This window comes from Salvelinus fontinalis, chromosome 6 (assembly GCF_029448725.1).
Source record: "Salvelinus fontinalis isolate EN_2023a chromosome 6, ASM2944872v1, whole genome shotgun sequence".
Classification (NCBI taxonomy): Eukaryota; Metazoa; Chordata; class Actinopteri; order Salmoniformes; family Salmonidae; genus Salvelinus; species Salvelinus fontinalis.
Window position 1 is genome coordinate 76602837 of NC_074670.1, and position 24847 is coordinate 76627683.

Below are 24847 nucleotides of genomic sequence, written 5' to 3' on the forward strand. Positions count from 1 at the left end.
CTGTCACTGTGTCTAGTATGGTAACATCCCTCTGTCACTGTGTCTAGTATGGTAACAATCCTCTGTCACTGTGTCTAGTATGGTAACAATCTTCTGTCACTGTGTCTAGTATGGTAACAATCCTCACTGTGTCTAGTATGATAACAATCCTCACTGTGTCTAGTATGGTAACAATCCTCACTGTGTCTAGTATGGTAACAATCCTCTGTCACTGTGTCTAGTATGGTAACAATCCTCTGTCACTGTGTCTAGTATGGTAACAATCCTCACTGTGTCTAGTATGGTAACAATCCTCTGTCACTGTGTCTAGTATGGTAACAATCCTCTGTCACTGTGTCTAGTATGGTAACAATCCTCTGTCACTGTGTCTAGTATGGTAACATCCCTCTGTCACTGTGTCTAGTATGGTAACAATCCTCACTGTGTCTAGTATGGTAACAATCCTCTGTCACTGTGTCTAGTATGGTAACATCCCTCTGTCACTGTGTCTAGTATGGTAACATCCCTCTGTCACTGTGTCTAGTATGGTAACAATCCTCTGTCACTGTGTCTAGTATGGTAACAATCCTCTGTCACTGTGTCTAGTATGGTAACAATCCTCACTGTGTCTAGTATGGTAACAATCCTCACTGTGTCTAGTATGGTAACAATCCTCACTGTGTCTAGTATGGTAACAATCCTCTGTCACTGTGTCTAGTATGGTAACAATCCTCACTGTGTCTAGTATGGTAACAATCCTCTGTCACTGTGTCTAGTATGGTAACAATCCTCACTGTGTCTAGTATGGTAACAATCCTCACTGTGTCTAGTATGGTAACAATCCTCACTGTGTCTAGTATGGTAACAATCCTCACTGTGTCTAGTATGGTAACATCCCTCTGTCACTGTGTCTAGTATGGTAACAATCCTCTGTCACTGTGTCTAGTATGGTAACAATCCTCTGTCACTGTGTCTAGTATGGTAACAATCCTCACTGTGTCTAGTATGGTAACATCCCTCTGTCACTGTGTCTAGTATGGTAACAATCCTCTGTCACTGTGTCTAGTATGATAACAATCTTCTGTCACTGTGTCTAGTATTGTAACAATCCTCTGTCACTGTGTCTAGTATGGTAACAATCCTCTGTCACTGTGTCTAGTATGGTAACAATCCTCTGTCACTGTGTCTAGTATTGTAACAATCCTCACTGTGTCTAGTATGATAACAATCATCTGTCACTGTGTCTAGTATGATAACATCCCTCTGTCACTGTGTCTAGTATGGTAACAATCCTCTGTCACTGTGTCTAGTATGGTAACAATCCTCACTGTGTCTAGTATGATAACAATCCTCTGTCACTGTGTCTAGTATGGTAACAATCCTCACTGTGTCTAGTATGGTAACAATCCTCACTGTGTCTAGTATGGTAACAATCCTCACTGTGTCTAGTATGGTAACATCCCTCTGTCACTGTGTCTAGTATGGTAACAATCCTCTGTCACTGTGTCTAGTATGGTAACATCCCTCTGTCACTGTGTCTAGTATGGTAACAATCCTCACTGTGTCTAGTATGATAACAATCATCTCTCACTGTGTCTAGTATGATAACATCCCTCTGTCACTGTGTCTAGTATGGTAACATCCCTCTGTCACTTTGTCTAGTATGGTAACAATCCTCTGTCACTGTGTCTAGTATGGTAACAATCCTCTGTCACTGTGTCTAGTATGGTAACAATCCTCACTGTGTCTAGTATGGTAACAATCCTCACTGTGTCTAGTATGGTAACAATCCTCTGTCACTGTGTCTAGTATGATAACAATCCTCTGTCACTGTGTCTAGTATTGTAACAATCCTCACTGTGTCTAGTATGGTAACATCCCTCTGTCACTGTGTCTAGTATGGTAACAATCCTCTGTCACTGTGTCTAGTATGGTAACAATCCTCACTGTGTCTAGTATGGTAACAATCCTCTGTCACTGTGTCTAGTATGGTAACAATCCTCACTGTGTCTAGTATGGTAACAATCCTCTGTCACTGTGTCTAGTATGGTAACAATCCTCACTGTGTCTAGTATGATAACAATCATCTCTCACTGTGTCTAGTATGATAACATCCCTCTGTCACTGTGTCTAGTATGGTAACATCCCTCTGTCACTTTGTCTAATATGGTAACAATCCTCTGTCACTGTGTCTAGTATGGTAACAATCCTCTGTCACTGTGTCTAGTATGGTAACAATCCTCACTGTGTCTAGTATGGTAACAATCCTCACTGTGTCTAGTATGGTAACAATCCTCTGTCACTGTGTCTAGTATGATAACAATCCTCTGTCACTGTGTCTAGTATTGTAACAATCCTCACTGTGTCTAGTATGGTAACATCCCTCTGTCACTGTGTCTAGTATGGTAACAATCCTCACTGTGTCTAGTATGGTAACAATCCTCTGTCACTGTGTCCAGTATGGTAACAATCCTCACTGTGTCTAGTATGATAACAATCCTCACTGTGTCTAGTATGATAACAATCCTCTGTCACTGTGTCTAGTATGGTAACATCCCTCTGTCACTGTGTCTAGTATGATAACAATCCTCTGTCACTGTGTCTAGTATGGTAACAATCCTCTGTCACTGTGTCTAGTATGGTAACAATCCTCACTGTGTCTAGTATGGTAACAATCCTCTGTCACTGTGTCTAGTATGGTAACAATCCTCTGTCACTGTGTCTAGTATGATAACAATCCTCACTGTGTCTAGTATGGTAACAATCCTCTGTCACTGTGTCTAGTATGGTAACAATCCTCACTGTGTCTAGTATGGTAACAATCCTCTGTCACTGTGTCTAGTATGGTAACAATCCTCTGTCACTGTGTCTAGTATGGTAACAATCCTCACTGTGTCTAGTATGGTAACAATCCTCTGTCACTGTGTCTAGTATGATAACAATCCTCTGTCACTGTGTCTAGTATGGTAACATCCCTCTGTCACTGTGTCTAGTATGGTAACAATCCTCACTGTGTCTAGTATGGTAACAATCCTCACTGTGTCTAGTATGGTAACAATCCTCACTGTGTCTAGTATGGTAACAATCCTCACTGTGTCTAGTATGGTAACAATCCTCACTGTGTCTAGTATGGTAACAATCCTCAATGTGTCTAGTATGGTAACAATCCTCACTGTGTCTAGTATGGTAACATCCCTCTGTCACTGTGTCTAGTATGGTAACATCCCTCTGTCACTGTGTCTAGTATGGTAACAATCCTCTGTCACTGTGTCTAGTATGATAACAATCCTCTGTCACTGTGTCTAGTATTGTAACAATCCTCACTGTGTCTAGTATGGTAACATCCCTCTGTCACTGTGTCTAGTATGGTAACAATCCTCTGTCACTGTGTCTAGTATGGTAACAATCCTCTGTCACTGTGTCTAGTATGGTAACAATCCTCACTGTGTCTAGTATGGTAACAATCCTCTGTCACTGTGTCTAGTATGGTAACAATCCTCACTGTGTCTAGTATGATAACAATCCTCACTGTGTCTAGTATGATAACAATCCTCTGTCACTGTGTCTAGTATGGTAACATCCCTCTGTCACTGTGTCTAGTATGATAACAATCCTCTGTCACTGTGTCTAGTATGGTAACAATCCTCTGTCACTGTGTCTAGTATGGTAACAATCCTCACTGTGTCTAGTATGGTAACAATCCTCTGTCACTGTGTCTAGTATGGTAACAATCCTCACTGTGTCTAGTATGATAACAATCCTCACTGTGTCTAGTATGATAACAATCCTCTGTCACTGTGTCTAGTATGGTAACATCCCTCTGTCACTGTGTCTAGTATGATAACAATCCTCTGTCACTGTGTCTAGTATGGTAACAATCCTCTGTCACTGTGTCTAGTATGGTAACAATCCTCACTGTGTCTAGTATGGTAACAATCCTCTGTCACTGTGTCTAGTATGGTAACAATCCTCTGTCACTGTGTCTAGTATGATAACAATCCTCACTGTGTCTAGTATGGTAACAATCCTCTGTCACTGTGTCTAGTATGGTAACAATCCTCACTGTGTCTAGTATGGTAACAATCCTCTGTCACTGTGTCTAGTATGGTAACAATCCTCTGTCACTGTGTCTAGTATGGTAACAATCCTCACTGTGTCTAGTATGGTAACAATCCTCTGTCACTGTGTCTAGTATGATAACAATCCTCTGTCACTGTGTCTAGTATGGTAACATCCCTCTGTCACTGTGTCTAGTATGGTAACAATCCTCACTGTGTCTAGTATGGTAACAATCCTCACTGTGTCTAGTATGGTAACAATCCTCACTGTGTCTAGTATGGTAACAATCCTCACTGTGTCTAGTATGGTAACAATCCTCACTGTGTCTAGTATGGTAACAATCCTCAATGTGTCTAGTATGGTAACAATCCTCACTGTGTCTAGTATGGTAACATCCCTCTGTCACTGTGTCTAGTATGGTAACATCCCTCTGTCACTGTGTCTAGTATGGTAACAATCCTCTGTCACTGTGTCTAGTATGGTAACAATCCTCTGTCACTGTGTCTAGTATGATAACAATCCTCTGTCACTGTGTCTAGTATGGTAACAATCCTCTGTCACTGTGTCTAGTATGGTAACAATCCTCACTGTGTCTAGTATGGTAACAATCCTCTGTCACTGTGTCTAGTATGGTAACAATCTTCTGTCACTGTGTCTAGTATGGTAACAATCCTCTGTCACTGTGTCTAGTATGGTAACAATCCTCTGTCAATGTGTCTAGTATGGTAACATCCCTCTGTCACTGTGTCTAGTATGGTAACATCCCTCTGTCACTGTGTCTAGTATGGTAACATCCCTCTGTCACTGTGTCTAGTATGATAACAATCCTCACTGTGTCTAGTATGATAACAATCCTCTGTCACTGTGTCTAGTATGGTAACATCCCTCTGTCACTGTGTCTAGTATGGTAACAATCCTCTGTCACTGTGTCTAGTATGGTAACATCCCTCTGTCACTGTGTCTAGTATGGTAACAATCCTCACTGTGTCTAGTATGGTAACAATCCTCACTGTGTCTAGTATGGTAACAATCCTCACTGTGTCTAGTATGGTAACAATCCTCACTGTGTCTAGTATGGTAACAATCCTCACTGTGTCTAGTATGGTAACAATCCTCTGTCACTGTGTCTAGTATGGTAACAATCCTCTGTCACTGTGTCTAGTATGGTAACATCCCTCTGTCACTGTGTCTAGTATGGTAACAATCCTCTGTCACTGTGTCTAGTATGGTAACATCCCTCTGTCACTGTGTCTAGTATGATAACAATCCTCACGGTGTCTAGTATGATAACAATCCTCTGTCACTGTGTCTAGTATGGTAACATCCCTCTGTCACTGTGTCTAGTATGGTAATAATCCTCTGTCACTGTGTCTAGTATGGTAACATCCCTCTGTCACTGTGTCTAGTATGGTAACAATCCTCACTGTGTCTAGTATGGTAACAATCCTCTGTCACTGTGTCTAGTATGGTAACAATCCTCTGTCACTGTGTCTAGTATGGTAACAATCCTCACTGTGTCTAGTATGATAACAATCCTCTGTCACTGTGTCTAGTATGGTAACATCCCTCTGTCACTGTGTCTAGTATGATAACAATCCTCACTGTGTCTAGTATGATAACAATCCTCTGTCACTGTGTCTAGTATGGTAACATCCCTCTGTCACTGTGTCTAGTATGGTAACAATCCTCACTGTGTCTAGTATGGTAACATCCCTCTGTCACTGTGTCTAGTATGGTAACAATCCTCACTGTGTCTAGTATGGTAACATCCCTCTGTCACTGTGTCTAGTATGGTAACAATCCTCACTGTGTCTAGTATGGTAACAATCCTCTGTCACTGTGTCTAGTATGGTAACAATCCTCACTGTGTCTAGTATGGTAACAATCCTCACTGTGTCTAGTATGGTAACAATCCTCACTGTGTCTAGTATGATAACAATCCTCTGTCACTGTGTCTAGTATGGTAACAATCCTCTGTCACTGTGTCTAGTATGGTAACAATCCTCACTGTGTCTAGTATGGTAACATCCCTCTGTCACTGTGTCTAGTATGGTAACAATCCTCTGTCACTGTGTCTAGTATGGTAACAATCCTCTGTCACTGTGTCTAGTATGGTAACAATCCTCACTGTGTCTAGTATGATAACAATCCTCTGTCACTGTGTCTAGTATGATAACAATCCTCTGTCACTGTGTCTAGTATGGTAACAATCCTCACTGTGTCTAGTATGGTAACAATCCTCACTGTGTCTAGTATGGTAACAATCCTCTGTCACTGTGTCTAGTATGATAACAATCCTCTGTCACTGTGTCTAGTATGGTAACAATCCTCACTGTGTCTAGTTAGGTAACAATCCTCTGTCACTGTGTCTAGTTAGGTAACAATCCTCTGTCACTGTGTCTAGTATGGTAACAATCCTCTGTCACTGTGTCTAGTATGGTAACAATCCTCTGTCACTGTGTCTAGTATGATAACAATCCTCTGTCACTGTGTCTAGTATGGTAACAATCCTCACTGTGTCTAGTATGGTAACAATCCTCACTGTGTCTAGTATGGTAACAATCCTCTGTCACTGTGTCTAGTATGGTAACATCCCTCTGTCACTGTGTCTAGTATGGTAACAATCCTCTGTCACTGTGTCTAGTATGGTAACATCCCTCTGTCACTGTGTCTAGTATGGTAACAATCCTCACTGTGTCTAGTATGGTAACAATCCTCACTGTGTCTAGTATGGTAACAATCCTCACTGTGTCTAGTATGGTAACAATCCTCACTGTGTCTAGTATGGTAACAATCCTCACTGTGTCTAGTATGGTAACAATCCTCTGTCACTGTGTCTAGTATGGTAACAATCCTCACTGTGTCTAGTATGGTAACATCCCTCTGTCACTGTGTCTAGTATGGTAACAATCCTCTGTCACTGTGTCTAGTATGGTAACATCCCTCTGTCACTGTGTCTAGTATGATAACAATCCTCACTGTGTCTAGTATGATAACATCCCTCTGTCACTGTGTCTAGTATGGTAACAATCCTCTGTCACTGTGTCTAGTATGGTAACAATCCTCACTGTGTCTAGTATGATAACAATCCTCTGTCACTGTGTCTAGTATGGTAACAATCCTCACTGTGTCTAGTATGGTAACAATCCTCACTGTGTCTAGTATGGTAACAATCCTCACTGTGTCTAGTATGGTAACATCCCTCTGTCACTGTGTCTAGTATGGTAACAATCCTCTGTCACTGTGTCTAGTATGGTAACATCCCTCTGTCACTGTGTCTAGTATGGTAACAATCCTCACTGTGTCTAGTATGATAACAATCATCTCTCACTGTGTCTAGTATGATAACATCCCTCTGTCACTGTGTCTAGTATGGTAACATCCCTCTGTCACTGTGTCTAGTATGGTAACAATCCTCTGTCACTGTGTCTAGTATGGTAACAATCCTCTGTCACTGTGTCTAGTATGGTAACAATCCTCACTGTGTCTAGTATGGTAACAATCCTCACTGTGTCTAGTATGGTAACAATCCTCTGTCACTGTGTCTAGTATGATAACAATCCTCTGTCACTGTGTCTAGTATTGTAACAATCCTCACTGTGTCTAGTATGGTAACATCCCTCTGTCACTGTGTCTAGTATGGTAACAATCCTCTGTCACTGTGTCTAGTATGGTAACAATCCTCTGTCACTGTGTCTAGTATGGTAACAATCCTCACTGTGTCTAGTATGGTAACAATCCTCTGTCACTGTGTCTAGTATGGTAACAATCCTCACTGTGTCTAGTATGATAACAATCCTCACTGTGTCTAGTATGATAACAATCCTCTGTCACTGTGTCTAGTATGGTAACATCCCTCTGTCACTGTGTCTAGTATGATAACAATCCTCTGTCACTGTGTCTAGTATGGTAACAATCCTCTGTCACTGTGTCTAGTATGGTAACAATCCTCACTGTGTCTAGTATGGTAACAATCCTCTGTCACTGTGTCTAGTATGGTAACAATCCTCACTGTGTCTAGTATGATAACAATCCTCACTGTGTCTAGTATGATAACAATCCTCTGTCACTGTGTCTAGTATGGTAACATCCCTCTGTCACTGTGTCTAGTATGATAACAATCCTCTGTCACTGTGTCTAGTATGGTAACAATCCTCACTGTGTCTAGTATGGTAACAATCCTCTGTCACTGTGTCTAGTATGGTAACAATCCTCTGTCACTGTGTCTAGTATGATAACAATCCTCACTGTGTCTAGTATGGTAACAATCCTCTGTCACTGTGTCTAGTATGGTAACAATCCTCACTGTGTCTAGTATGGTAACAATCCTCTGTCACTGTGTCTAGTATGGTAACAATCCTCTGTCACTGTGTCTAGTATGGTAACAATCCTCACTGTGTCTAGTATGGTAACAATCCTCTGTCACTGTGTCTAGTATGATAACAATCCTCTGTCACTGTGTCTAGTATGGTAACATCCCTCTGTCACTGTGTCTAGTATGGTAACAATCCTCACTGTGTCTAGTATGGTAACAATCCTCACTGTGTCTAGTATGGTAACAATCCTCACTGTGTCTAGTATGGTAACAATCCTCACTGTGTCTAGTATGGTAACAATCCTCACTGTGTCTAGTATGGTAACAATCCTCAATGTGTCTAGTATGGTAACAATCCTCACTGTGTCTAGTATGGTAACATCCCTCTGTCACTGTGTCTAGTATGGTAACATCCCTCTGTCACTGTGTCTAGTATGGTAACAATCCTCTGTCACTGTGTCTAGTATGGTAACAATCCTCTGTCACTGTGTCTAGTATGATAACAATCCTCTGTCACTGTGTCTAGTATGGTAACAATCCTCTGTCACTGTGTCTAGTATGGTAACAATCCTCACTGTGTCTAGTATGGTAACAATCCTCTGTCACTGTGTCTAGTATGGTAACAATCTTCTGTCACTGTGTCTAGTATGGTAACAATCCTCTGTCACTGTGTCTAGTATGGTAACAATCCTCTGTCAATGTGTCTAGTATGGTAACATCCCTCTGTCACTGTGTCTAGTATGGTAACATCCCTCTGTCACTGTGTCTAGTATGGTAACATCCCTCTGTCACTGTGTCTAGTATGATAACAATCCTCACTGTGTCTAGTATGATAACAATCCTCTGTCACTGTGTCTAGTATGGTAACATCCCTCTGTCACTGTGTCTAGTATGGTAACAATCCTCTGTCACTGTGTCTAGTATGGTAACATCCCTCTGTCACTGTGTCTAGTATGGTAACAATCCTCACTGTGTCTAGTATGGTAACAATCCTCACTGTGTCTAGTATGGTAACAATCCTCACTGTGTCTAGTATGGTAACAATCCTCACTGTGTCTAGTATGGTAACAATCCTCACTGTGTCTAGTATGGTAACAATCCTCTGTCACTGTGTCTAGTATGGTAACAATCCTCTGTCACTGTGTCTAGTATGGTAACATCCCTCTGTCACTGTGTCTAGTATGGTAACAATCCTCTGTCACTGTGTCTAGTATGGTAACATCCCTCTGTCACTGTGTCTAGTATGATAACAATCCTCACGGTGTCTAGTATGATAACAATCCTCTGTCACTGTGTCTAGTATGGTAACATCCCTCTGTCACTGTGTCTAGTATGGTAACAATCCTCACTGTGTCTAGTATGGTAACATCCCTCTGTCACTGTGTCTAGTATGGTAACAATCCTCACTGTGTCTAGTATGGTAACATCCCTCTGTCACTGTGTCTAGTATGGTAACATCCCTCTGTCACTGTGTCTAGTATGGTAACAATCCTCACTGTGTCTAGTATGGTAACAATCCTCTGTCACTGTGTCTAGTATGGTAACAATCCTCACTGTGTCTAGTATGATAACAATCCTCTGTCACTGTGTCTAGTATGGTAACATCCCTCTGTCACTGTGTCTAGTATGATAACAATCCTCACTGTGTCTAGTATGATAACAATCCTCTGTCACTGTGTCTAGTATGGTAACATCCCTCTGTCACTGTGTCTAGTATGGTAACAATCCTCACTGTGTCTAGTATGGTAACATCCCTCTGTCACTGTGTCTAGTATGGTAACAATCCTCACTGTGTCTAGTATGGTAACATCCCTCTGTCACTGTGTCTAGTATGGTAACAATCCTCACTGTGTCTAGTATGGTAACAATCCTCTGTCACTGTGTCTAGTATGGTAACAATCCTCACTGTGTCTAGTATGGTAACAATCCTCACTGTGTCTAGTATGGTAACAATCCTCACTGTGTCTAGTATGATAACAATCCTCTGTCACTGTGTCTAGTATGGTAACAATCCTCACTGTGTCTAGTATGGTAACATCCCTCTGTCACTGTGTCTAGTATGGTAACAATCCTCACTGTGTCTAGTATGGTAACATCCCTCTGTCACTGTGTCTAGTATGGTAACAATCCTCTGTCACTGTGTCTAGTATGGTAACAATCCTCTGTCACTGTGTCTAGTATGGTAACAATCCTCACTGTGTCTAGTATGATAACAATCCTCTGTCACTGTGTCTAGTATGATAACAATCCTCTGTCACTGTGTCTAGTATGGTAACAATCCTCACTGTGTCTAGTATGGTAACAATCCTCACTGTGTCTAGTATGGTAACAATCCTCTGTCACTGTGTCTAGTATGATAACAATCCTCTGTCACTGTGTCTAGTATGGTAACAATCCTCACTGTGTCTAGTTAGGTAACAATCCTCTGTCACTGTGTCTAGTTAGGTAACAATCCTCTGTCACTGTGTCTAGTATGGTAACAATCCTCTGTCACTGTGTCTAGTATGGTAACAATCCTCTGTCACTGTGTCTAGTATGGTAACAATCCTCACTGTGTCTAGTATGATAACAATCCTCTGTCACTGTGTCTAGTATGATAACAATCCTCTGTCACTGTGTCTAGTATGGTAACAATCCTCACTGTGTCTAGTATGGTAACAATCCTCACTGTGTCTAGTATGGTAACAATCCTCTGTCACTGTGTCTAGTATGATAACAATCCTCTGTCACTGTGTCTAGTATGGTAACAATCCTCACTGTGTCTAGTTAGGTAACAATCCTCTGTCACTGTGTCTAGTTAGGTAACAATCCTCTGTCACTGTGTCTAGTATGGTAACAATCCTCTGTCACTGTGTCTAGTATGGTAACAATCCTCTGTCACTGTGTCTAGTACGGTAACAATCCTCTGCCTCTTTCTTGAATTGAGAGAGACAGAGAGACAGAGAGGCAGTAGAAAGAGAGAGCGACAGAGAGAGACAGAGAGACATTTCAAACAAAGATAACGTTAGATGGTTGGCTGGCTGCTACTGCCTGAGCCGTAGATGAGACGATGAAAAATGATGTGGACCTGACAGAGACAATGGAATATTTTGGCAATTGAATGTTCAATATTAAATTGAAATTTAATTTAGAGAGACAGAGAGATCTCTGTCTTAGTCTCTCTCGCTCACTCTCTCTGTGTCTCTCTCTCTCGCTCACTCTCTCTGTGTCTCTCTCTCTCTCTGTCTCTCTCTCTGTCTCACTCTCTCGGTCTCTCTCTCTCTCTCTCTCTGTCTCACTCTCTCGGTCTCTCTCTCTCTCTCTCTGTCTGTCTCTGTGTCCTCTCCCTCTCCTTCGCTCTCTGTGTCTCTCTCTCTCTCTCTCTCTCGCTCACTCTCTCTGTCTCTCTCTCTCGCTCACTCTCTCTGTCTCTCTCTCTGTGTCTCTCTCTCTCTCGCTCACTCTCTCTGTCTCTCTCTCTCCCTCTGTGTCTGTGTCTCTCTGTCCTCTCCCTCTCCTTCGCTCTCTGTGTCTCTCTCTCTCTCTCTCTCACTCACTCTCTCTGTCTCTCTCTCTCGCTCACTCTCTCTGTCTCTCTCTCTCTCTGTGTCTCTCTGTCCTCTCCCTCTCTCTCTGTGTCTCTCTCTCTCTCGCTCACTCTCTCTGTCTCTCTCTCTCTCTCTCTGTGTCTGTGTCTCTCTGTCCTCTCCCTCTCCTTCGCTCTCTGTGTCTCTCTCTCTCTCTCTCTCACTCACTCTCTCTGTCTCTCTCTCTCGCTCACTCTCTCTGTCTCTCTCTCTCTCTGTGTCTCTCTGTCCTCTCCCTCTCTCTCTGTGTCTCTCTCTCTCTCGCTCACTCTCTCTGTCTCTCTCTCTCTCTCTCTGTGTCTGTGTCTCTCTGTCCTCTCCCTCTCCTTCGCTCTCTGTGTCTCTCTCCCTCGCTCTCTCTGTGTGTGTGTCTCTCTCTCTCTGTCTGTGTCTGTGTCTCTCTCGCTCTCAATAGTGTTCCAAAATGTAATTCAGCCTACACTGTATATCACTTCATATACCCAATGCAGGATGTGACTGGGAGAGACTGTGCCCAATGCAGGATGTGACTGGGAGAGACTGTGCCCAATGCAGGATGTGACTGGGAGAGACTGTACCCAATGCATGATGTGACTGGGAGAGACTGTACCCAATGCATGATGTGACTGGGAGAGACTGTGCCCAATGCAGGATGTGACTGGGAGAGACTGTGTGTATACAGAGGCTCTGAGAGGGAACAGGCAAACGAGCCACAGATATAGGGTTGAAGATGTACTCCTCTCTCTCTCTCTCATAATAGTGTTCTAATTCTGTTTCTATGGTCTCCTTCTCCCCCTATCCTAACAACCAACAGGCATCACCACGGTCCTCACCATGACAACCCTCAGCATCAGCGCCCGCCAGTCTCTGCCCAAGGTGGCCTACGCTACAGCCATGGACTGGTTCATCGCTGTGTGTTTTGCCTTCGTGGCATCTGCGCTCATCGAGTTCGCCGCTGTCAACTACTTTGCAACGCTGGAGGCCAACAGACTGAAGAAGAAGAACGCCAGGCAGAAAAAAATGGAGGTCCTAGCTGAAGCAAGTTATGATGAGGAGGATGATGAGAGTGCTTCATCTGTAAGTTATTTACTGGACGGGTGGATGGCTGGACACACTCACATATACACAGACATGGTTAGGGTTGGTAGCTAGGGGTTTTACACTATGCAGCTGTAACTGTAACGAGCAGTATTCACCAAGACTGGCTATCTCCGTTCAACTACATTACACCATCACTAAGACTCTCCCCATTCAACTACAGAACACCATCACTAAGACTCTCCCCATTCAACTACAGAACACCATCACTAAGACTCTCCCCATTCAACTACAGAACACCATCACCTAGACTCTCCCCATTCAACTACAGAACACCATCACTAAGACTCTCCCCGTTCAACTACAGAACACCATCACTAAGACTCACCCCATTCAACTACAGCACACCATCACTAAGACTCTCCCCATTCAACTACAGAACACCATCACCTAGACTCACCCCATTCAACTACAGAACACCACCCCTCCTCTACATCCAGCCCTAACCCTCCACCCCTAACCCTCCAACCCTCCTCTACATCCACACCTCCTCTACATCCACCCCTAACCCACCACCCCTCCTCTTCATCCACCCCTAACCCACCACCCCTCCTCTTCATCCACCCCTAACCCTCCACCCCTAACCCTCCAACCCACCCCTAACCCTCCAACCCTCCTCTTCATCCACCCCTAACCCTCCAACCCTCCTCTTCATCCACCCCTCCTCTACATCCACCCCTAACCCTCCACCCCTCCTCTACATCCACCGCTAACCCTCCACCCCTCCTCTACATCCAGCCCTAACCCTCCACCCCTAACCCTCCAACCCTCCTCTACATCCACACCTCCTCTACATCCACCCCTAACTCACCACCCCTCCTCTTCATCCACCCCTAACCCACCACCCCTCCTCTTCATCCACCCCTAACCCTCCACCCCTAACCCTCCAACCCACCCCTAACCCTCCAACCCTCCTCTTCATCCACCCCTAACCCTCCAACCCTCCTCTTCATCCACCCCTCCTCTACATCCACCCCTAACCCTCCACCCCTCCTCTACATCCACCGCTAACCCTCCACCCCTCCTCTTCATCCACCCCTAACCCTCCAACCCTCCTCTTCATCCACCCCTAACCCTCCAACCCTCCTCTTCATCCACCCCTAACCCTCCACCCCTCCTCTACATCCACCCCACCCCTCCTCTACATCCACCCCTAACCCTCCAACCCTCCTCTACATCCACCCCTCCTCTACATCCACCCCTCCTCTTCATCCACCCCTAACCCTCCAACCCTCCTCTACATCCACCCCTCCTCTACATCCACCCCTCCTCTTCATCCACCCCTAATCCTCCACCCCTCCTCTACATCCACCCCTCCTCTTCATCCACCCCTAATCCTCCAACCCTCCTCTACATCCACCGCTAACCCTCCACCCCTCCTCTTCATCCACCCCTAACCCACCACCCCTCCTCTACATCCACCCCTAATCCTCCAACCCTCCTCTACATCCACCCCTAACCCTCCACCCCTCCTTTTCATCCACCCCTCCTCTACATCCACCCCTAACCCTCCACCCCTCCTCTACATCCACCCCTAACCCTCCAACCCTCCTCTTCATCCACCCCTAACCCACCACCCCTCCTCTTCATCCACCCCTAACCCTCCACCCCTAACCCTCCAACCCACCCCTAACCCTCCAACCCTCCTCTTCATCCACCCCTAACCCTCCAACCCTCCTCTTCATCCACCCCTCCTCTACATCCACCCCTAACCCTCCACCCCTCCTCTACATCCACCGCTAACCCTCCACCCCTCCTCTTCATCCACCCCTAACCCTCCAACCCTCCTCTTCATCCACCCCTAACCCTCCAACCCTCCTCTTCATCCACCCCTAACCCTCCACCCCTCCTCTACATCCACCCCACCCCTCCTCTACATCCACCCCTAACCCTCCAACCCTCCTCTACATCCACCCCTCCTCTACATCCACCCCTCCTCTTCATCCACCCCTAACCCTCCAACCCTCCTCTACATCCACCCCTCCTCTACATCCACCCCTCCTCTTCATCCACCCCTAATCCTCCACCCCTCCTCTACATCCACCCCTCCTCTTCATCCACCCCTAATCCTCCAACCCTCCTCTACATCCACCGCTAACCCTCCACCCCTCCTCTTCATCCACCCCTAACCCACCACCCCTCCTCTACATCCACCCCTAATCCTCCAACCCTCCTCTACATCCACCCCTAACCCTCCACCCCTCCTTTTCATCCACCCCTCCTCTACATCCACCCCTAACCCTCCACCCCTCCTCTACATCCACCCCTAACCCTCCAACCCTCCTCTTCATCCACCCCTAACCCTCCAACCCTCCTCTACATCCACCCTCCTCTACATCAACCGCTAACCCTCCACCCCTCCTCTTCATCCACCCCTAACCCTCCAACCCTCCTCTTCATCCACCCCTAACCCTCCACCCCTCCTCTACATCCATCCCTCCTCTACATCCACCCCTCCTCTTCATCCACCCCTAACCCTCCACCCCTCCTCTACATCCACCCCTCCTCTTCATCCACCCCTCCTCTTCATCCACCCCTAACCCTCCACCCCTCCTTTTCATCCACCCCTCCTCTACATCCACCCCTAACCCTCCAACCCTCCTCTACATCCACCCCTCCTCTACATCCACCCCTCCTCTTCATCCACCCCTAACCCTCCACCCCTCCTCTACATCCACCCCTCCTCTACATCCACCCCTCCTCTTCATCCACCCCTAACCCTCCACCTGTCCTCTACATCCACCCCTCCTCTACATCCACCCCTAACCCTCCACCCCTCCTCTACATCCACCCCTAACCCTCCACCCCTCTATGTCCCACCTTAACCTTCCACCTCTAACACTCCACATGTCCTCTACATCCACCCCTAAACCTCCACCCCTACCTCCCATCACCCCTTTCCCCCCTGCCCCCATCAGAGAGTGGGGGCCTGAAGAAGAGGTATAACTCCATAGCCCAGAGTGAGCCCGGTGCCCATCTTCCTGCTGCAGGGTTCAGCTGTGTCCCCCATCTCAGCGCCGGCTGGCACCAGCCCCATAGACCAGTACTCCCGCATCATGTTCCCCCTGGCCTTCGCACTCTTCAACCTCTTCTACTGGATCATATACCTGGGCAAGGACACCATGGAACAGGCCAGGTATGGGTTAATAAACTCTCTATTAGGACAGCATGGAACAGACCAGGTATGGGTTAATAAACTCTATTCTGTTCTATTAGGACAGCATGGAACAGGCCAGGTATGGGTTAATAAACTCTATTAGGACAGCATGGAACAGACCAGGTATGGGTTAATCAACTATATTCTGTTCTATTAGGACAGCATGGAACAGGCCAGGTATGGGTTAATAAACTCTATTAGGACAGCATGGAACAGACCAGGTATGGGTTAATAAAGTCTCTATTAAGACAGCATGGAACAGGCCAGGTATGGGTTAATAAAGTCTCTATTAAGACAGCATGGAACAGGCCAGGTATGGGTTAATAAAGTCTCTATTAAGACAGCATGGAACAGACCAGGTATGGGTTAATAAAGTCTCTATTAGGACAGCATGGAACAGGCCAGGTATGGGTTAATAAAGTCTCTATTAGGACAGCATGGAACAGGCCAGGTATGGGCTAATAAACTATATTCTGTTCTATTAGGACATCATGGAACAGGCCAGGTATGGGTTAATAAAGTCTCTATTAGGACAGCATGGAAGAGGCCAGGTATGGGTTAATAAAGTTTCTATTAGGACAGCATGGAACAGGCCAGGTATGGGTTAATAAAGTCTCTATTAGGACAGCATGGAACAGACCAGGTATGGGTTAATAAACTATATTCGGTTCTATTAGGACAGCATGGAACAGACCAGGTATGGGCTAATAAACTATATTCGGTTCTATTAGGACAGCATGGAACAGGCCAGGTATGGGTTAATAAACTCTCTATTAGGACAGCATGGAAGAGGCCAGGTATGGGTTAATAAACTCTCTATTAGGACAGCATGGAACAGACCAGGTATGGGTTAATAAACTCTATTAGGACAGCATGGAACAGACCAGGTATGGGTTAATAAACTCTCTATTAGGACAGCATGGAACAGGCCAGGTATGGGTTAATAAACTAAATTCTGTTCTATTAGGACAGCATGGAACAGGCCAGGTATGGGTTAATAAACTCTATTAGGACAGCATGGAACAGGCCAGGTATGGGTTAATAAACTCTATTAGGACAGCATGGAACAGACCAGGTATGGGTTAATAAACTCTATTAGGACAGCATGGAACAGGCCAGGTATGGGCTAATAAACTATATTAGGACACCATGGAACAGACCAGGTATGGGCTAATAAACTATATTCTGTTCTATTAGGACAGCATGGAACAGGCCAGGTATGGGCTAATCAACTATATTCTGTTCTATTAGGACAGCATGGAAGAGGCCAGGTATGGGTTAATAAACTCTATTAGGACAGCATGGAAGAGGCCAGGTATGGGTTAATAAACTCTCTATTAGGACAGCATGGAAGAGGCCAGGTATGGGTTAATAAAGTCTCTATTAGGACAGCATGGAACAGACCAGGTATGGGTTAATAAAGTCTCTATTAGGACAGCATGGAAGAGGCCAGGTATGGGTTAATAAACTCTATTAGGACAGCATGGAACAGACCAGGTATAGGCTAATAAACTATATTCTGTTCTATTAGGACACAATGGAACAGACCAGGTATGGGCTAATCAACTATATTCTGTTCTATTAGGACAGCATGGAAGAGGCCAGGTATGGGTTAATAAACTCTATTAGGACACCATGGAACAGACCAGGTATGGGTTAATAAACTCTATTAGGACAGCATGGAACAGACCAGGTATGGGTTAATAAACTAAATTATGTTCTATTAGGACAGCATGGAACAGACCAGGTATGGGTTAATAAACTAAATTATGTTCTATTAGGACAGCATGGAACAGACCAGGTATGGGTTAATAAACTCTATTAGGACAGCATGGAACAGGCCAGGTATGGGCTAATAAACTATATTCTGTTCTATTAGGACAGCATGGAACAGACCAGGTATGGGTTAATAAACTCTCTATTAGGACAGCATGGAACAGGCCAGGTATGGGTTAATAAACTCTATTAGGACAGCATGGAACAGGCCAGGTATGGGTTAATAAAGTCTCTATTAGAACAGCATGGAAGAGGCCAGGTATGGGCTAATAAAGTCTCTATTAGGACAGCATGGAAGAGGCCAGGTATGGGTTAATAAAGTCTCTATTAGGACAGCATGGAAGAGGCCAGGTATGGGCTAATAAACTATATTCTGTTCTATTAGGCCAGCATGGAACAGGCCAGGTATGGGCTAATAAACTATATTCTGTTCTATTAGGACAGCATGGAACAGGCCAGTTGTGTTAATCAAAAAATGTAGGCTAAACTTGTAGGACATACTAAGATCATTCAAAAGTAAATTGCATTTTCAGGCCAGATTGTTAATGTCTATGACATTGAAACTCAACTCTGGACCTCAAAGCCAGTTCCACTGTTTAATTTTTTTATCTAATCAGGGACTGGTTTAGACCAGGGGCCTCATTTATAAAACTGTGCGGAGGATTCACGTCAAAAGGTGGCTTACGAACGAAACACAGAAAGTACTTACGCACAAAAATATTCTGATTATAACAGTGTGCACGCACGTCCACGCCGGTTTCCCTTTATAAATCCCAATCAACTCGAAATTTGGCGCACGTGAACGAGCGTCTTGTCCCACCCTTTTGACGCCCATAGTGGCCTATAAATAGTCAGTGAAATGCCCCTAACTAATATTCATCCATACTGACTGCATGACGACAAATCCCGACAAAAATAAAAAGGTAACCTAGTGTGAATTGGAAGTTCTTGTTGGGGAGGTTGAAGCAAGGGAAAAATTGTGTTTCGTGGACACAGTGTGGACATTAAATGCCAAAAAGGCGTTAGTGGCAGCATGTTGCGGACGCTGTGAATGCTGCTGGTTCAGAAGAAGAAAAAAGGGGAGGCCAACGGGCGGAGGAAAGGACACCGGAGCTCAACCCCTTGATGAGCTACTTGCAGTTATTATAGGGAATCCCTCCTGAGTGGAGTAGTGACCGAGGGGGACACGGACATGCCAGACGCACCAGATGATTCAGGTATGTAATTAATATTCCCTCGTTTGAGAAGAGTACACCAAATGCATTCAAGTTTAAACATTTATTTACCAACAATTTACATTTTATTATTTTTAGTCGCCGAGTGTTCCAGCGGGGTCGGTGGTGCGGCTGAGCAGGAGCTGAGTGTTCCAGCGGGGTCGGTGGTGCGGCTGAGCAGGAGCTGAGTGTTCCAGCGGGGTCGGTGGTGCGGCTGAGCAGGAGCTGAGTGTTCCAGCGGGGTCGGTGGTGGGGCTGAGCAGGAGCTGAGTGTTCCAGCGGGGTCGGTGGTGGGGCTGAGCAGGAACTGAGTGTTCCAGCGGGGTCGGTGGTGGGGCTGAGCAGGAGCTGAGTGTTCCAGCGGGGTCGGTGGTGCGGCTGAGCAGGAGCTGAGTGTTCCAGCGGGGTCGGTGGTGCGGCTGAGCAGGAGCTGAGTGTTCCAGCGGAGTCGGTGGTGCGGCTGAGCAGGAGCTGAGTGTTCCAGCGGGGTCGGTGGTGCGGCTGAGCAGGAGCTGAGTGTTCCAGCGGGGTCGGTGGTGCGGCTGAGCAGGAGCTGAGTGTTCCAGCGGAGTCGGTGGTGCGGCTGAGCAGGAGCTGAGTGTTCCAGCGGGGTCGGTGGTGCGGCTGAGCAGGAGCTGAGTGCGCCAAGCCCCGGCGTCTCCACTGCACCTCGTGCGTCACAGCCCTCCAGCGGCCGTATCCTCGCAGACGCATAGAGACACCATTGACGCTATTAACGAGGTTGCCAAGGAGTTGAAGGAAATAAATGTTTTGACAAGCTGTACATTGAAAGAATTACTCAGTGTTATGTTTCCTACCTTGTTTTTACAAGCGACGCTTCACACGCTGGCGCAAGGCGCCGCGTTTGGATCAAACGCCTAGGGGTCGGGGCCAACAACCAACCGCGTCAGGGGGTAAAGCCACATTCCTTAGCTGTAACACATTATGTAGCACAGTACACGCCCTCAACGTCGCAGGCCTTTTCAGGCTTGTATAAAAGGTTTCCGCCTGAGGAATCGAGGCAGCGCCATCTGCCCTTAAGAAGTGCTCCACAACAGCGCACATTGTAGTTCCTCTTCGCTCTGTGGGTTGGCGAAAGGGGTGAGCAGCAACCGCTTGAGGGGGATACCCACTGTTGCCTGCAAGGATAGTGAATGGGTTAGGCACTGCAGTAGATAAATTGCAATTGATTTAATATTTCTACATTACTCATCCATACCTAGAAGCCAGCCATCACGCACAGCTCCGGCCTCAAGTCTGCGCCCAACACTGTTTCGCTATATGAACGAGACATGGGTTGACCCAGGCCACTACACTAGTACCATGTCCGCATCACATGATTTGGACATTAATGGAATGAAAATGCGTTCAGTTAACGCAAATTCATTCGCACTCGGTGCCCCTATAGCAACATGAGTGCAGTCAATAGCACCAATTACATTTTGGGAAACTGAACATTGCTGCAAATTGCACTTTATATATTTAGTTACCCCCACGTGAAAGGTAACTTTACGTAGAGGTGCGTCAAGCCAATTATACATCCTAACACGTCTGGCATAACGCGGCTAAAGGTTGGCTGAGATCCCTGACTGGTCAGCCGGTTGCCAGAAATCCGAGGGTTGTCAGGACTTGACTTGGGACAGGCACTGCTTGGTTTCTGCGGGTGCGTCTCCGTAAAGCTGGACCCACTACAGCACGGCGATCCAAGAGAATAGCTCTTGGTAATCGGAACCGGATCATAAACCAGTCATCATTGGCCAGTAAATCTTTCTGGTCTCTGAAAATTCTCTTCGCCAAATCTTCCAACAGTGCTAAAGCAGTTATTGTGCGTCATTACGCATTGTAATTGCATGCCTTTTTATACTCACCCATTTGATCGTTAAAGCTACCCAATTGCGTAACACCTTCAGGGACATTATCACATTGACAGTTCTGCGCAACGAACATGTGATAAAACCCCGACTGAGGCGTCGAAAACGGCATCAGTATAAACGTAATTTGTCCCACTGTTCACATTATTTATTAAAATACATTTCATAATATGCAAGTATTGTAACTAGATCCAATTAAATATGATTCCCGATTAAACTGTACAACATATATATCCGTTTGTATTTATTATCCTAAATCACGTTTTTTTTGTGTGCACTCCAGGGAACTCTTCATATATATAATACGTGAGAGGTAATATTTCGATGTATTTTACAGAATGGTATCAATTTCAAAACGTTTCTCGAGTTTCAGCCATCAAGTTGCAGTTAATAATTTCTCCTGTTTATGTGCTTAGGTATGGGTCAAAGTGTCCGTGGAGGACCGCACATTCTCCCGTCAAGTTAAAAAAAAAATTGAAACCCAAGGTTTGCTTAGAAAGTGGCATACGCCTTCTTTTGTGCCTAAGCAACGTTTATAAATAAGGCCCCAGGTGTGTGCAATGAATGATCAGGTAGAACAGAAAACCAGCAGGCTCCAGACCTCGTAGGGTCAGAGATAAATAGCCCTGGTCTATGATACTAAAAGTAGTGAAAAGACTCTGGTGTGTCATTGCAATGAAAAAACAGATCAAGTTTGACATTTTGGTCATAACTTTTATGTTAGGACCTTGCCACTTGTGTTACTGTAATATTAAACAGTCACACCGGTGAGAAGCTCCTAATATTAAACCGTAACACTGGTGACAAGGTCCTAATTTTAAACCGTAACACTGGTGACAAGGTCCTAATGTTAAACCGTAACACTGGTGACAAGGTCCTAATGTTAAACAGTAACACTGGTGACAAGGTCCTAATGTTAAACCGTAACACTGGTGACAAGGTCCTAACATTAAACAGTAACACCGGTGACAAGGTCCTAACATTAAACAGTAACACCGGTGACAAGGTCCTAACATTGACCAGGGCCGATAGGGTAGTGCACTACTTTTGACCAGGGCCCATAGGGGTCCATTTGGAACACACAGTATCAGCTGCATATTTGACCATTCTGAATCTGTATCAACAACACAACACAGACCCACTGAATGTAACTGCTCTCAATTACTACCCACTGTTTTTGTCAGACTTTTATCCAGACTGTAAAGACATGAATACTGTCTGACGCTGGAACAGCCTCAGGAGTTGTAGACACAAAAGGGGAAGAGGGTCGCTAGCTGGAGGATGTTAGATGGTTCTGTTGTCATCTAACATCAGAGAGCGAGAGGGAGAGAGAGAGGGAGACAGAGAAAGACAGAGAGGGAGTGGAGGGAGAGAGAGACAGAAAGGGGGGGAGGGAGAGAGAAAGACAGAGAGGGAGTGGAGGGAGAGAGAGACAGAAAGGGGGGGAGGGTGAGAGAAAGACAGAGAGGGGGTGGAGGGAGAGAGAGACAGAAAGGGGGGGAGGGAGAGAGAAAGACAGAGAGGGGGTGGAGGGAGAGAGAGACAGAAAGGGGGGGAGTGAGAGAGAAAGACAGAGAGGGGGTGGAGGGAGAGAGAGACAGAAAGGGGGGGAGGGAGAGAGAAAGACAGAGAGGGGTAGAGGGAGAGAGAGACAGAAAGGGGGGAGGGAGAGAGAGAGACAGAGAGAGATGGGGGAAGGAGAGGGGGAGAGGGAGAGAGAAAGGAGGGGAAGGAGGGAGAGACAGAAAGGGGGGGAGGGAGAGAGAAAGACAGAGAGAGAGGGGGTGGAGGGAGAGAGAGACAGAAAGGGGGGGAGGGAGAGAGAAAGACAGAGAGGGGGTGGAGGGAGAGAGAGACAGAAAGGGGGGAGGGAGAGAGAAAGACAGAGAGAGAGGGGTAGAGGGAGAGAGAGACAGAAAAGGGGGAGGGAGAGAGAGAGACAGAGAGATGGGGAAGGAGAGGGGGAGAGGGAGAGAGAGAGGAGGGGAAGGAGGGAGAGACAGAGGGATATGTGGGCTTTTCAGTTAGATTTATAGTAGAGTACAAGGCATAGAACATGAGCTCAATTAATTTGAAAATAAATAATGTGCATCAAGGTTTAAACTGGGGGCTGGCAAAACACCAGCCAGTGTGTGCTTCCCAATGGCACCCTATTCCCTATTTATATTTTTTATTTAACCTTTATTTAACTAGGCTACCTGCCACCCCCAGGGCCCACCACTGGGCCGCCTGCCACCCCCAGGGCCCACCACTAGGCCGTTCTGCCGTCCCCAGGGCCCACCTCTAGGCCGTTCTGCCGTCCCCAGGGCCCACCTCTAGGCCGTTCTGCCGTCCCCAGGGCCCACCACTGGGCCGCCTGCCACCCCCAGGGCCCACCACTAGGCCGTTCTGCCGTCCCCAGGGCCCACCACTGGGCCGCCTGCCGTCCCCAGGGCCCACCACTGGGCCGCCTGCCACCCCCAGGGCCCACCTCTAGGCCGTTCTGCCGTCCCCAGGGCCCACCACTAGGCCGCCTGCCACCCCCAGGGCCCACCTCTAGGCCACCTGCCGTCCCCAGGGCCCACCTCTAGGCCACCTGCCGTCCCCAGGGCCCACCACTAGGCCGCCTGCCGTCCCCAGGGCCCACCACTAGGCCGCCTGCCACCCCCAGGGCCCACCACTAGGCCACCTGCCGTCCCCAGGGCCCACCACTAGGCCGCCTGCCGTCCCCAGGGCCCACCACTAGGCCGCCTGCCACCCCCAGGGCCCACCTCTAGACCGTTCTGCCGTCCCCAGGGCCCACCACTAGGCCGTTCTGCCGTCCCCAGGGCCCACCACTAGGCCGCCTGCCGTCCCCAGGGCCCACCACTAGGCCGCCTGCCACCCCCAGGGCCCACCTCTAGACCGTTCTGCCGTCCCCAGGGCCCACCACTAGGCCGTTCTGCCGTCCCCAGGGCCCACCACTAGGCCGTTCTGCCGTCCCCAGGGCCCACCACTAGGCCGCCTGCCGTCCCCAGGGCCCACCACTGCCGTCCCCAGGGCCCATAGAACTCTAGTTAGAAGTAGTGTACTACAGAGGGAATAGGGTACAGACAGTCATTTGAATAATAATGCTCCTTCTCCACAGGGAGTGGATTTGAGCGACAGAAAGAGCACACAAAGCTATGTCTGACTGACACACACACACACACACACACACACACACACACACACACACACACACACACACACACACACACACACACACACACACACACACACACACACACACACACACACACACACACACACACACACAGGGAGAAGTCGTTACATAAGAGTGTGGAGTGTAAATCTGCCCATCATGTTCCTGTCAGAATGTTGATGCTTGTTCTGTTGAGAACGTTCTGCACTACCAGGACAGAGACAAGATGGTGGACCCTGCTTTAGCTACTGGAACTGATGTCTTCAACTCTTATTCAGAGGACAGAGGGCACAGTGTCTCTGACTTCGTACCTTTGTAGTATAGAGACAGAGAGAGAGAGCATTACTGTAATTTACAGTATATCATTATCATGGGAAGATGTCTACATCTTTACACTTTCTCTGTGTGTGTGTGTGTGTGTGTGTGTGTGTGTGTGTGTGTGTGTGTGTGTGTGTGTGTGTGTGTGTGTGTGTGTGTGTGTGTGTGTGTGTGTGTGTGTGTGTGTGTGTGTGTGTGTGATTTGCCCTGCTCTCATTCCTCATGTGTGTTTCTGTCTCTGTGTGTTTCTGTCCTTGCAGAGAGGATTGAGCCCTGTGCTCCAACTGATGTCATCTACTGAGCATGTTCTGTAGACACCTTGTTCATTCATCTGTCCTTCGCTCTACCAACA

The 24847-nt window shown here is 46.6% G+C and overlaps 1 protein-coding gene and 1 pseudogene across 1 annotated transcript; one reads left to right on the forward strand and one right to left on the reverse strand.

The window, feature by feature from the left end:
• LOC129858669 (gamma-aminobutyric acid receptor subunit alpha-4-like) overlaps positions 1-18980 on the forward strand; it is a 31011-nt pseudogene extending 12031 nt beyond the window's left edge.
• Positions 18981-19072: 92 nt separating this feature from the next.
• On the reverse strand, positions 19073-21093 carry LOC129858670 (uncharacterized). Its single transcript, XM_055927969.1, has 3 exons — positions 21012-21093; positions 19247-20282; positions 19073-19088 (listed from the first exon to the last, which is right to left on the reverse strand). The coding sequence occupies exons 2-3, from the start codon at positions 19855-19857 to the stop codon at positions 19073-19075; spliced, it is 627 nt and encodes a 208-aa protein (XP_055783944.1). The 5' UTR covers positions 19858-20282; positions 21012-21093.
• Positions 21094-24847: the final 3754 nt, after the last annotated feature.